At 23.3% G+C, this 15,610-nt stretch overlaps 3 protein-coding genes across 3 annotated transcripts; 2 read left to right on the top strand and 1 right to left on the bottom strand.

Moving 5' to 3' along the window:
* Positions 1-28: 28 nt before the first annotated feature.
* Positions 29-5,046, bottom strand: DICPUDRAFT_98995 (uncharacterized protein; the record flags this gene model as incomplete). The annotated part of the gene is made up of 8 exons (XM_003291343.1): positions 29-1,794; positions 1,864-2,097; positions 2,181-2,656; positions 2,727-3,291; positions 3,360-3,664; positions 3,740-4,390; positions 4,457-4,885; positions 4,944-5,046. The coding sequence occupies 8 exons, from the start codon at positions 5,044-5,046 to the stop codon at positions 43-45; spliced, it is 4,515 nt and encodes a 1,504-aa protein (XP_003291391.1). The 3' UTR covers positions 29-42.
* Positions 5,047-5,994: 948 nt separating this feature from the next.
* DICPUDRAFT_82065 (uncharacterized protein) lies at positions 5,995-11,103 on the top strand (the record flags this gene model as incomplete). Its single annotated transcript, XM_003291349.1, has 12 exons — positions 5,995-6,132; positions 6,202-8,383; positions 8,454-8,725; positions 8,807-8,834; positions 8,917-9,054; positions 9,124-9,155; positions 9,233-9,555; positions 9,637-9,694; positions 9,771-9,837; positions 9,913-10,034; positions 10,124-10,536; positions 10,641-11,103. The coding sequence occupies 12 exons, from the start codon at positions 5,995-5,997 to the stop codon at positions 11,101-11,103; spliced, it is 4,236 nt and encodes a 1,411-aa protein (XP_003291397.1).
* A 946-nt stretch (positions 11,104-12,049) lies between these two features.
* DICPUDRAFT_155990 (uncharacterized protein) lies at positions 12,050-13,954 on the top strand (the record flags this gene model as incomplete). Its single annotated transcript, XM_003291348.1, has 2 exons — positions 12,050-12,740; positions 12,801-13,954. The coding sequence occupies 2 exons, from the start codon at positions 12,050-12,052 to the stop codon at positions 13,952-13,954; spliced, it is 1,845 nt and encodes a 614-aa protein (XP_003291396.1).
* Positions 13,955-15,610: the final 1,656 nt, after the last annotated feature.

Raw genomic sequence — 15,610 nt, 5'->3', positions numbered from 1 at the left:
AAAAAAAAATTTATTATAATATAAAATTATTTATTAAAAAATTTATATAATATCTTTATTAAAATCGGGAGAATTATCACTTTCGATATCATATTCAGTATTATTATTATTATTATTATTATTATTATTATTATTATTATTATTATTATTATTATTATTATTATTATTATTACTATCGTTATTATTGTGTATATTAAATATTCTATTGATTACTTTTTCTTTATATGGTGTTGATGAATCTGTGTTATTACTATCTAAACTATCTAAACTACTTGGACTTGAAATTTCATTATTATTATTATTATTATTGTTATTATTGTTATTATTGTTATTATCAATTTGTTTATTTCTTTCTATTATTGGTGATGATGTTATGCTATTAGAATTTGATGCCAAGGACATTGGTGATAATGGTATATTTTTTCTAATATTATTATTTTTTGATTTTTTTGATTTTTTATTTTGGGATGTATTTTTAATATTATATATTCTGTCTATTACTCTTTCCTTATATTCTGTTGAGGATTCACTACCTTGACTTAAACTATCTGAGCTAGAGGATCCTAAATATTCATCATTTGATTCATCATTAACTATATTATTCTCTATTTTATCTTCACTATTGTTTTCGTCTTGTTTATGATAATTAATATTAAAAATTCTATCAATTACTTTTTGCCTATATGTATTTGGTGTATATTTGTTTGGACTATCTAAGCTATCTGTACTACTATAACTTGAGCTATTATCTTTACTGCTATTATTGCCTATATTTTGCTTGGTTTTATTACTATTTGAACTACTTGAATTGTTTTTAGGTGAGTTTACATTAATTTTTTTTGATTCACTATTTTGACCTAAGCTGCTGGATTTAGATTCGGTTTCTTGGGTTTCATCAGTTTGTTCTTGATTTATAGTATTGCTTTCAATAGTTTTATCTTGGGTTGTTGGTTTATTAATATTAAAAATTCTATCAATTACTTTTTGCCTATATGTATTTGGTGTATATTTATTTGGACTATTTAAGCTATCTGTACTATTATAACTAGAACTACTAACTGAACTATCTATATTACTGCTTTTATTATTATTATTATTATTATTACTATTATTATTATTATTATTATTATTATTATTATTATTATTATTATTATTATTATTATTATTATTATTATTATTATTATTATTATTATTATTGTTTTTATTTTTATTTTTATTTTTTTTATTTTTAAAATTATCCCTATAATAATTATATGTATTTTTATCAAAATCAGGATCACTCGTACTACCAATACTACTTGTATTTGAATTGGTTTTGGTATTTCTTTTTGGAGGTGGTGATTGTGATGAACTGGAGGAGTTATCACTAGAAAATATATCATTTGATAGATTACTTGATATAGTTGAAAAAGTATCAGAAGACGTATCAGAGAAACCAGTCATATTTAGATTGTTGAAAGTTGACCTTCTTCTTAGAGATGATGGGTGATAGTTTGAATTTGGATTATATTGATGATTTGGATCTTCTTCAGCCAAATACATATCATAGAAATATAAAATATCTTTATTTCTTTGAACAATTGCTTCTTGTTCTTTAATTAATTTTTCCAAAGAAGATATAATGGCTTTCTTTCTTAATAAAAAGTGAAACTTTGGTATATATAATAATATTATGGTGCTAAGAACAAATACTATAATTGAAATTGAAAATATTAAAAAATTTGCTAAAGGGTTTTTATGAAAAACATATGCTAAAGGTATTGCAACTATTAAAACTACTGTATAGTTATAAATCTATAAAAAAAAATTTAAATTAATAAATTTATAATTAAAAATAATATTTAATGGTTTAAATATACCTACTAAAATACCAATATATGTAGCCTCATTAAATGTACCAGGAATGGATCTAAATTTTCTGCATACAATTACTAAATAGCAACCAAATAATAAAATGACCATTTGATAAACTAAAAATAAAATTACATAAACAAGATAGTCACCATTGGAGCAATAATGAGTTATAGTAACATCACTTTGATTGAAAGAATATCTTTCATGGGTTGGGAATAAAAAAAAACTACAAATTGTCATTATCTATAATTTAAAAAATAATTAGGAAATCCAACTAGTTGAAAATGTTCAGGTTTTTTTTTTTTTTTTTTTTTTTTTTGACTTACAATCGGTATTACCATTAAAATTGATATAAATTTTAATAAATATTTGTTTTCTACATTAGTTTCTCTTAATAACTGGATATCTTTAATTAATCTCCAAATTCTAAATTGTTTTATAAAAACTGCTGTTGTAATTAGACAACTACCAATAATAATAAGAGGAAACCTAAGTTTGCAGGTTGCATGTGTTGTTGAATATAAAAGTGGAATGGTTATTAAAAATATAATACAGCCTACTAAAATTATTAATAAGAATAATGGATTTGAATAACGAATGACTCTTTTTTTTCTATATTTTATAGCTATAAACCCAAAAAAGATTAAGATAATTGCTAATATTAGAGCCAATACACCAATTAAATATTTTACAAAATTGGTTACTTTAATTGTTTTTAAACAATAGTAAATTGATTTAATTAATACTAATTCTCTATCTTGGTTACAAGTTGAAAATTGAATAGGAATTACTAATGACCCAGCTATAAATTAAAAATTTTTATTAGCAAATATATTTAAACTTTAATAATGATTTTAAAGTTTTATACTTACATTCAGGTAAAATTGGTACAGATAAAAATGTAATGTTACAATTTGTATTTGGTTTTGATGATAGTTTAATATTTAAAAATATTGCAGAGCCATTTTCACCTAAAACAGAAAATAAATTGCCATCTACATATGCATCGGAACACGGAATAGCAAAAAAGCCAAGATCTGAGGTGCCTCTAACTAAATTACCAAAAAAATCTAACGCAAATATTTCGATAGTTAAATCTTGAAATGGATAAATAACTTTTGGAATTGATACATTAAATGAATAAAATGCAGAGTTTACCAACTCACCAAATCTTGCAGTATTGTTAATATATTCGCAATCGGTGCAAGTAATATTTGGTAAGGTTACATTTTGACTAAAATATACTAATGCCCCAGAAAATGCTGCTGTATTATTGATAAATAGTATATCTGTAAAATTTGATGGATGAGAGGTCGAAATATCTAATTCTGGGTTTGAAAAATATAAAATTGGACCAAAAGGAGACACATTATCAATAAATTCAGATTTCAAAATTGTTTCAGTACCACTATGGTCAGCATCAATAAAACATCCTTTCTATAAAATAAAAAGTTAATATTATAAAAATTATTTCAAAAGAAATATAAATAGAAATAAATACTTACAAATAAACCTGTATTGTTTTTTACAATTGAGTTTTGTACAAAAATTGAATAACCATTTAACAGTGATATTAACCCAGTAGAAACTATATTGTTTTTCATTTGACCCAAATCTATTGTTACTCTTCCACCAGATGATGACTTTATTAGGGCTAGTACAATGTTATTTTCAAAGATAACATCATAACCAATAAAATTACCATTTGATAGTGATATCAAAACTTCGTCCACAGCAATATTGCAAAATGATGACGAAATGATTAAAATATCAGCTTCATTACCAACATCAATGATCCTACTACTAACATCTAATAATAATTAATATATAGTACTATATATTAATAAACATAATAATAAAAATTAAAAAATAAATTATACTTTACTTGTAAAAAAAGAGTCAATGATTACTATATTTGAAATTGAATCTGCATAAAGTAAAACGCCTTGAATATTTTCGAAATAACAGTTATAGATTTTCAAAAAGCAATAGTTATCATATAGAGCGATTTGCACAGATGTTGGGACATTTCCAAAAAAAGAACAGGCATCAAAACCTAACGGAGAAATTGAGTGAGACTCTACTATTGCACAGTTTGGGGCAAAATTATTTTTAATAATACATGTTGAAAACCTAAGTAAGGATTGGGATGTTAAAAAAGCTAAACCACCAGTATTATTTGCAAAGTTTGATATAAATTGACAACTAAAGAAATGAACTTTTGAAATAAAATATAGACCCAAAGCACCTCCGATATTCGACCTATTTTCAATGAAATTTGTTTGACGTGCAGTCAAATTACCCCCAACCATATCAATAGCACCACTATAAGGAGCAACATTGTATGCAAAAGTTGAGAGATTTATTTCTACGAATGAAATAAATATTTCTATTGCTCCACCTTTACCTTCGAAATATACTTTATTATTTATAAATGTTGAACTTTCTATTCTTGATTCTGATAATAATAAAATTATTGCACCACCTGTTGTTGATGTATTGTTTTTAAATAAACTATTTTGAACTAAAAAATAACCTATAATAAAAATAATAAATTAAAATTAAAAATTTTTTCTTTTTTTTTATTTATATTAATATTTACAGTTATATAAAAATATACCGCCTCCACTAGTAATACAACTATTATGTTTTAAATTAACCCTGTTAAAATGAATTTGTGAATCATATGCATATATTGCACCTCCATCAAATATACCAGCAACAGGGTTACCAAATCCATTGATTATTGATATATCACTAAAATGCATTTCACTTATGGTGGAAATAAATAATCTTTGCCTGAACTCCAAATCAATGGTTGTTGTATCTCTTCCACTTCCTTGGAATAGTATAATATAGTTTGTTAAAGCAAAACTAAAATTTCCTTTATAAACGCCTTCTGCCAAAAATATTGTTGAAGTAATATTTGGTTTAATTTTATTTAAAATTATATAACTAATTGAATTGCAGGGATTATTAATACTGTCTCCACAGTCAATAAAATAACTACTTGTTGGGTTAACATAAAAATCTAAAAATATTTTATTAGTAATTAATTTTTTTTTATTGTTGCGACTATTTTTACATACTCTGAATTACACCATCGAATTTTGGAATTTTAGTTGTATTTTGGCTATAAATTAAATCGATTAAAAAAATAATAAACAATAATAATATTAGAGATAATTTCATAACTCTTTTTATTTTAATATTTCATCTTTTATATATCTATATAAAATCATATAAATAAATAATAAAAAAAAAATTTAAAAAATTTAAAAAAAAAAAAAAAAAAAAAAAAAAAAAGGAAATATTTGGGGGTGTGGTTAATTATACAAAATTAATATAACATTTTTTTTTTTTTTATGATTAATAAGTATATATGCGAAAATAATTATTTTATTTGTTTGAAAAAATAAATATTTGGAAAAATAAAAAAAAAAATTGAAAATTTTTTTTTTAATTTAAATTTTTTATTTTTTATTTTTTTGACAATCAAATAAAATATTCGTCTTGGGATAAAATTTGAAAGTTGTAATGTTAGATTAAATAATACATATACCACGTTTCAAAATTCACCAAACAATAAACCTTCAGATGTTGGTCACAGTATAATGAATAGCTGGTGTAGCAATATCAAAAATAAACCAAATATAGTTTCGATTGCCAAGAAGCCCAAAATGAAGGTATATTCAATTATTGGTGGCGTTTGTTGATGGCTTTGGTATTTTGGGTAATGGATAGTCTTTATCATATGAGCCATTTATTAATTTTTTAAAAAAAAATTATATAATCATCATAATTGTATGTTTTATTTATCAATATAAAAAATAAATTTTGATCAATAATAAAAGTATTAATTTAATTTATCATTATTTTTCTATTTAAAAAAATATCATGATTCCACAAATATGCAAAAAAGACAAATATTGATTTTTTTAAAAACAGATTCTTTGGATATTTATTATTTTTTGTGAATTTTTTTTTTTTTTATTGTTTTGTTTTTTTTATGGTTTTCTTTTTTTTTCTCAAACCATTAAAATTTTAAATTCATTAAATTTATTTATTTATTTATTTATTTATTTATTTATTTATTTATTTATTTATTTATTTATTTATTTATTTATTTATTTATTTAAAATGAAATTTTTAAAAATTTTCATTTTTTTGTTTTTTATTTTTTTATCATGTTTTTTTAATCATCTTGTAAAAGGAGAATTATTGGGTGAAATTGAAATCACCGAAAAAAGTATTACAATTGATGCCAGTGTTGTTGATGTATGCACTATTTATTATCTATTGCTATAATAATAATTTATCATTCTAATATATAAAAAAAAAATTTAGACCAAAATTAATTATTTAATTGATGATACTATTTCAAAACCAAAATTAATAGTTACATCAGTGTCAGGTGATGCTACAGATATTAATGATATTTTAAGGGTTAGTGACGATAAAAAGTCTATAACTTTTGGTGACTATAATACAGTTAGTGGTGCAACAACAACAACAACAACAACAATAAATTTCAATTCATTAATAACAATAATAATTTCAAGTATTATATCATATTCATTTAGTGGTTTATTTTTTAAAAATGGTAAAAGTGGATCAAACAATTTTTTTGTATTTTTAATAATAATATTATTATCAAGTTTTGGAATTTTCAATGTAGCCCATTCAGTTAATTTATCAGAGTTATCAATTATTATTGATATTAAAGTACCATCAACTTTTAAATTTAATTCATTGGTTTTAACGTTGGGTAGTGGTTCATCAAATATTAATGGTATTAATGCAGATTCATTAATAGTTGATAGTTGTACAAATGCAAAAGATCATTTGGTAGAATTAAATCAAATTTCAATCGGTTCTTTGTTAAATATTTGTTCAACAAAAGAAATTAATATAAAGAAATTACAATTTTCAACTTTAGATGTTAATATAAATCTAACAAGTAGTTCAGATATTAATTTAGATTTCTATAATGGTTATGGTGGTTCCATTTTAATTAATGGAGAGTGTCAAGCTTCAAGTGGTTCATGTGCTGATGGTGGTCCAATCTTATCAATCAATACTAAAACTGGTAAAACTACCATTACAAATCAAGAAGTTTCTTGTCCAATCGACAAAAGTTGGAGAGTTAGTCCTGCTGTTGATGTTGTACCAGTTTCACCTGCAATCATCACTAATCAACCATCAACCGATTTTAGATTCAATAAAGATGATATTGTTTACATGGGTCAATATGGTTATTCAGATCAAAGTATTACAAATGGACCAGTTGAAAATTCTTTTGTAGTCTCTTATCCAACATATATACTACCATCCAATTTTTTGGTTAGTAAAATTTCACCACCCTCTTTAAAAGCAAATGTAGCTCATAGTTTTAGTTTATCAGTGAAACTGGGTCAACCATTGAATGCCTATAATAATATTAAAAATATGACCATCTATTTCTTTAATCCAAGAGATATCACTGATCCAAGGGGTTCCTCTCAATATTTTGACTTTAAAGATACCATCGTTCCATTGTATTACAAAACTTTTCAAGGTGATTTTTCATCAAACACTCAATTTATTTCAACTGTTTTAGATTTCACACCACCTGTAGATATTGGTACTTCCATTTTTGCACTTAGAATTCAAAAAGCATCCTTTACTGGATCAGATGTTACAACTGTAATCATCAAGGATATGATGATAACTGTCTTGGGTAAAACAATAGCCACACCATCAAATCTTTTACTAAAAGATTCTGAATTGGTTTCACTTCCAAGACCACCATTACAATTAGACCCACAAGATCAATCTACTTGTTCCTATAAATCAAATGATTTGGTTCATTGGCATAATCCATCCACTTGGTCAAATGGTGTAGTACCACCACCATCATCCAACATTGTTCTTCCAGAAGGAAAAAGAGTTTTAATTTCACCATGTTCAATTTCACAAACTGAAATCTATCAAAAAATTACAATTCCAGAGACCAGTGAATTGGTTTTTGCAGATGCTTCAATGGAAATGCATGTCAAAGATATTTATGTTTTGGGTAAATTTACAATGGGTACCACCAAATGTAGATATAATGCCAAGATTAATATTGTATTTCATGGTGAAAAGACTTTACAAGATACTATTGCACCATTTTATGGTTCCAAAGGTATTGGTGTAGCAGCTGGTGGTTTTATTTCCATACATGGTAAGCAATATCATAATACTTGGACTAAATTAGCAGTATCAGCATGGAGTGGTGATAGAGTTGTTTATGTTCAAGATAGTGTAAATTGGGAAGTTGGTCAACAAGTTGTTGTAGTTACAAGTACATTTTTAGATGAATATGATAATCAAAATGAAGTTATGACCATTGAAGCAATTCAAGGAAAAACTATTCAATTCACAAAACCATTAAGATCATTCCATTATGGAGGTCAAGAATATCAATCAGAAATTGGACTTTTATCAAGAAGAATTGTATTTCAAGGTGATTCTTTATCATCTGATTCAAATTCATTTGGTGGCCATGGTAAGTACTAATTTGATTTTTTTTTAATTTATAAATTTAGTTAATTAATTATAAATGATTACTACATTAGTTATGGTAATGGGTGAAGGTCAATTCTCTGGTTTACAATTAATTAGAATGGGTCAAACTAATATTAAAGCTCGTTATCCACTTCATTATCATCTTGGTAAAGTTTTAAAAAATTCATACATTTCAGATTGTTCAGTAGTTTCAAGTTATTATCGTTGTTATACTATTCATGGTACTAATAATGTAACATTAACAAGAAATGTTGCATTTGATGTTCGTGGTCATTGTTATTATTTAGAAGATGGTGTTGAAATGGATAATACATTATCATTTGTAAGAGATTTTTTTAGCATTATTATTATTTGTATATAAATTTAATAATAACATTTTTTCTTTTTTTATAAAAATTTATAGAATCTTGCAGCATATGTTCATCCAATAGGTATGTTTATTTTTTTAATATATAAACTATTTTAAAATATTACCATTCTAAATTTAATAAAAACAAATTTTCTTTTTTATAGGTAGACCCGCTGGAGGTCCATCTCAAATTGGTGAAATTTTTGTTGAATCTGATAGTTTAAGACAACCAGCAGATTGCAGTGCTAGCGGGTTTTATATTACAAATGCATGGAATACTATTATTGGTAATTCTGCATCGGGTATGTTTTTTATTATAAAAAATATAAATTAATCTTTCTATTATACTAATTATTAATTATTTAAAAAAGGTGGTTGGGCAGGTTATGCATTCCCAAATTTGGTAAGATTTTAATAATTTTAAATTGAATACAATCTGTTCAATATTAACTTATTTTAAAACTATAATAATTATTTTAGGAAAAACCAATTGGTAATCATAGATCAGTTCAAATGATTCCAAAAGCATATCCTACCAAAGTATTTGAAGGCAATACTGGACATAGTTCGGGTTATTTCTTTGTTTCTGGTTCAACTATTTATGTTGGTGCCAATTTAACCTATAATCCAGTTGATAATCTCCTATATTATGATAGTGGTAGATTTGAAAGATTTACCTATACCAATGGTACTGTTATATCTGGTAATGAAGTTCCAATGAGATTTAATAATACTAAAATATGGTTATCACATTACGGAATAGGTCACTGGGGTGTCTTTGTTGAGGTTGTTTCATACGAAAGGTAAGTAATTTAAAGTTTTTATTTTTTTTTATGTAAATAGTTTTATTAATTGTTTTTTAATTTTATATATAAATTTAATAGTCATGATAATGTTCGTTCTGCAATGTTATTTGGTGAAGCTTGGTTATCTAATGCAATTGTAAGTAAATTAGATTAAAGTTTATTATTTTTTTTATCAAAAAAAATCCTTTTATTAACAATGATAATAACTATAGGTAAATGGTAATTCAAATAATATAGCAAGATCAATTAATATCACTAAACAGGGTTTCCAATATTATGGTAATGTGTATTTAATAGTATAGTGTGTGGCATTTGAATTAATTTTAATATTAATTTTTCTTTTTTTAAAAATAGATACTTATGTTAAAACAATTCTTACAAGAATTAATTTTAGAAATTATTTTAAATATTCAAATAGTCCAAATGATTGCAAATGTAATAATGATGAGGCTGATAATCGTCTTATCATTTCTATGGTAAGTTTTACTTTTTATCATAAAATTATAACATCATTAAATAATTATTATTATAATTAACAACAACAACAACTTATAACACTATTTAGACACATGGTGATGTTTTTAAACCACAAGGTATTTCTGCAAGTAAATCAATTACTATTACCAATGTTGCAAAATCTCAATATATTGGCCATAATGTTTTAAATACTTCAGGTAGTAGATATTTTAATTTTATTGATTGGGATTCATCTATAACTGGAAAGAAACCAGGTCAACCTGCTTTAGTTGGTTCCAATGAATTATGGTGGAAATTTGATAATACTTGTGAATATAATCAGGATTGGACTTGTTTTGTTTGTGAAAAAGGTGATAAAGAAATTGCAAATATTCAATTTTATGTTCCAGGTTTAATTGATGAAGGTGTTTTAGTTTATGATGATTTTGATAAATTAAATGTTGGTAGTATTGCATTATTTGGAAGTGGTATTAATGATAATAGAAGTACAGTTGTTACTCGGTATGTTTATTACTTTTTTTTTTTTAAATTAATTATATTGTTGCTCTGTAATTGTTTATTTATTAATTTGCCTTAATAATTGCTATTATTATTTAAAAAAATAGTAATCCAGGTGTTACAGGTGTTAGTAATATGGGTTGGTACCTTTATTTAAAAGCAGGTAGTCCAAAATATATGAAAATTTGGTTAGGTCAAGTTGTATTTGGTCAACATATATTCCTTTCAATCCCTTATCCAACTTTAACAACATTTGAAATTAAAAGTTATTATGGATGGAATAATGGTATTAATTATAATCACACCTTTTCATTAGCAAATAGTGCAGCAGATGTTAGAGCAGGTAATGGTACAAAATATTATTTTGATGGCGATACATTATACATTAAATTAATTAATCTTGTATTGGGAGGTTATCCATGGGAATATTATGAAAGAGATGGTGTAAAACTTTACATGATTCATACTCAATTCTTTATCACCATTAATGCATACAATACTGTTAAACAACCAAATCAAGGTGGTTTTTACGAAAATTTACCATATAAATTACCATCAAGTACATTATAATAAAGAATAAACAATCAATTAAAATAAAAAAAAAAAGAATTTACAAATTTATTACTTTATACAATTTTATTTGAATTTATTTCGATTCCTGTTTTAATTGTTAATGTTTTTGTTGTTATAATGATTGTTGGTGTTTTTTTTTTAAATTAATTTTAATATATATTGTTTTGATTTAGTATGGTCAAAGCTATATTATGTAAATTATCTATTTTTTATTTTCAAACAATTAAAATGTAATGGAACAAAGGAGAAGAAACGATCTTTATTTAAAATTAGAAAATAATCTTAAAAAAAGAAAAGATGTTTCAGATTTGATGAAAAAATATAAAGAATGTAGAGTATTAGAATTCTGCACCACAAATAAAAAGTCAGAAGAAAATAAACTATAAAAAAATTTTAATTAAAGACTTTTTAAATTTAGAGAAAATTATAAAAATTTTTTTTTTTTCTTCTTTATCCTCATCATTTGATGATGATTCTTCAGCATCTTTGGGGATATAATTAATGTATCCAATATGTTATGTAATTCAATAAAGACTTTTAATAAATTTTGACTGCATTCATCACAACATCCATCTCTAAAAGGTTCAGGGTTTAAAAAGTCATTTTTGACATACTAAGTTACTATTAGTAACTATTAAAATTAAATTTTTTTATATATATTTTAAAAGGGTCAAAATTTTTTCGAACCATCTCGTTTTTTTGTAATTAAAAATAAAATCAAATTTGTGAAAAAAATTAAAAAATAAATTTTTAAATTTTTTTTATTTTTTTTTAAAGATTTTAATTTTTTTATCCACACCAAATTATAACTTATAAAATCCTTATATATAATAAAATACAATTTATTATATAAATTAATAATTTATAAAAAAAAATTATTTTGTTTTAAAACTATTTTTAATAATTATTCTTAAAAAATAAATTTAAATCCTAAAAATAAATTATGTCAAATAATCAACAATATAATACCAAATGCCTAAATCATCCATATCAAGATATTATCTCAATATGCTCAAATTGTCCAAACAACATTCCTGTCTGTATTGATTGTATTACCGAGGATCATAATGGCCATAGTTTTAAAAAACTAAATGATATAAATTTTAGAAATCAAATACAACATGATTTTAAAAATCAAACAATTCCAAAACTAAACAACTATTTAGAAAATAATAAAAAAATATTGGATGAATCAAATAACCACTTTAAAGAAATTCAAGATAACCATACAAAGAATTTTGATAAAGCTTTTAATATATTTAAGGAATTAAAATATATTATCAGTGCAAAAGAAAATGATATCAAAAGATTATTAATGACTGAATTAGACCAAAATACAGATGTAAAAAATATAATAACAACAACAATAGAAAACAATAATAATATAATTACTAATGCTATTAAATATAATAATGATATTAATAATAATAATAATATTAATAATGAATTTATTGAACTTTTAAAACACCATCATCAATGTAACAATCTTTTATCAAATATAAATAATAATAACTTTCCAGAATATAAAGATACTCAATTAATAATTAAACAAAATAATCTCTACTCAATTAAAGATCTAACAAACAGTTATATAGAAGTACTTGATATTCCTTTAGATTTAAAAACACTAAAATGTAAACTTTAAATTTTTTATTTTAAACTAAAAATACTTAAATTAATTCCTTTTAATAAAGTTTATAATTTAGAATTTACAATTTACGAAGAAGGGTGTGATATTAGTCATTTAGAAATTAGAAATCTTGCTATTGGACCTATCGGATGTTTACCCAAAAATATTCCAACAACAGTTACAGATTTATATTTACTTGATGGTTTTGATCAACCACTTAATTTTATACCACCCACTGTACAACACTTGTATTTACATAACATCAAATATCAATTAACACCTGATTCAATTCCAGCAACAGTTACAGATTTATATTTACTTGATGGCTTTAATCAACCACTTAATTTTATACCACCCACTGTACAATACTTGTATTTTAATAATATAAAGTATCAATTAACACCTGATTCAATTCCAGCAACAGTTTCACGTTTATATTTACTTGATGGCTTTAATCAATCACTTAATTTTATACCACCCACCGTGAAAAACTTGTATTTAAATAATATTAAGTATCAATTAACACCTGATTCAATTCCAGCAACAGTTACACATTTATATTTACTTGATGGCTTTGATCAATCACTTAATTTTATACCACCCACCGTAGAGTTTTTGCATTTAGATAACATCAAGTATCAATTAACACCTGATTCAATTCCAGCAACAGTTACACATTTATATTTACAAGATGGATTTGATCAACCACTTAATTTTATACCACCCACCGTGAAATACTTGTATATATTTAATATTAAGTATCAATTAACACCTGATTCAATTCCAGAAACAGTTTTACGTTTATATTTACAAGATGGCTTTGATCAACCACTTAATTTTATACCACCCACCGTAGAACACTTGTATTTAAAAAACATCAAGTATCAATTAACACCTGGTTCAATTCCAGCAACAGTTATACATTTATATTTACTTGATGGCTTTAATCAATCACTTAATTTTATACCCCCTACCGTAAAATCGTTGTATATAAATAACATCAAGTATAAACTAATACCTGGCTCAATTCCAAATCATTTAACTAATCTTATGTTTGATCATGGTTTCTCTCAACGTTTTACAAAAGGTATTATTCCTGGCTCCATAACTTCAACTCTTATGGGTGATGTGGTCTATCCTTTAGAACATGACTCCATTTCAAACCCCGATCAAAAAATTTCTTATTTAACCCAATACAAACATCCAAAAATAAAATAATATAATATTAATAAAAAATAATGAATCATTTATATATATAATTTAATTTTTAATTTTTTTTTTTTTTTTTTTTTTTTAGTGCACAGTTCCTGAGGTAAAGAGTGCCCGAGGAAAATATGTAGACCCGATTTTAAATTTATATTTTGAAAAAAGATATTTAGATTATAATATTTAAATATAATGTAAGGCTAATAAATTAACTTCGTTATAAATTCATTAAAAACCTTTTAAATTAAAATTAAAAAAAAAAAAATTATATGTTTAAAATATTTACATTAATAAATCAAATATGGTGTAAATTAGATTGAATTATGGTATAATTGTGGTGCGTTTTTATTGATTTTGTAGGCAGAATTGAATTCCCATTATTAACTATTTAATTTGCACTATTTTTCTATAGAACTAAACTTCAAAAGATAAAACAATAAATTTCCACTTCAATCTAATCGATGTCTAAGTTTATAATAAAGTTCAAAATATTTTAAATAATCAAATTTAAACATTACAAATATAGATTCAATAATACACTTTGCATTTGTAAATGATATTAGTGATGTTAAAGATATTATTATTAAAAATTTTAACTAAAATACAGTGTTTTAACTGGGTCTGAAAAAAAATTTTATTTTTTATTTTATTTATTTTATTTTATTTTATTTTATTTTATTTTATTTTATTTTATTTTATTTTATTTTATATGAATGTTATATTTGTAAATAAAATTGAATGATGGTATAATTGTGGGATGTTTTTATTGATTTTTTAGGCAGAATTGATTTCCCATTATTAATTATTTAATTTGTACTATTATTAATCTTTTAATATGGTTACACTTTCACGGTTTATAGATTATTTCTTTTAGGTTGCTATTTTTATTTTATTAACTATCCTAAAATTCAAAAAGAGTAATTATAGATTATACTTTTTTCTTGTCAAATCTGATCTAAATATTTAATAAAAAATAAAAAATGTTTAAAATTGGGAAGCATTAGGGGTTGTCCTTTTTTATGTATACATTATGATGAAACATAATGTTTATATTTAATTTATTTTTTAAATGTTTCATTATTATTTATTATTTATAATTTAATATTAAAAAATAAAAAAATAAACTAAAAAACTAAAAAAAAGTAAAAAAAAGAAAAAGAAAAATTACATTTTTTATTTTCTTAAATGTTTATTTAATAAATTTATATGTATAATAAACTATTTTTTATTTAAAATTTTTTTTTTATATAATTTTAATTTTTGATTAATTTAATTAATTTTGATTATCTATTTTATACCCTAAAACCTAAATGTAATGTAGTTATTACTTTTATTATAACATTATTTGTTGCTATTCTTCCATTATTACCATTATTTCTATTACTATTATGTATAAATAAATAACCTATTCCATTACCTTTTACTTTTACTGATAAAAAAATCCGATTCACCTAATCTAACATAATCTAATGAAATACAATCGATCCCAATTAAATTCATTCCAATCAACTCCAATTCAACCTAATCGAATACTAACCTAAAAAAGTCATCATTTTTACTTTTATCTTTTTTTTTTTTATTAACAATCTGTTTTTTTATTTATTTAATTATATTACTGAAACTTTTAAAAATTGCCAAATATCTGTAATTTTTATTTTAGATAAATGT

The sequence above is a fragment of the Dictyostelium purpureum genome (genome assembly GCF_000190715.1).
Source record: "Dictyostelium purpureum unplaced genomic scaffold DICPUscaffold_274, whole genome shotgun sequence".
Classification (NCBI taxonomy): Eukaryota; Evosea; class Eumycetozoa; order Dictyosteliales; family Dictyosteliaceae; genus Dictyostelium; species Dictyostelium purpureum.
Note: the sequence above shows the minus strand (reverse complement) of the source record. Positions and strands in the feature narration are given on the sequence as shown.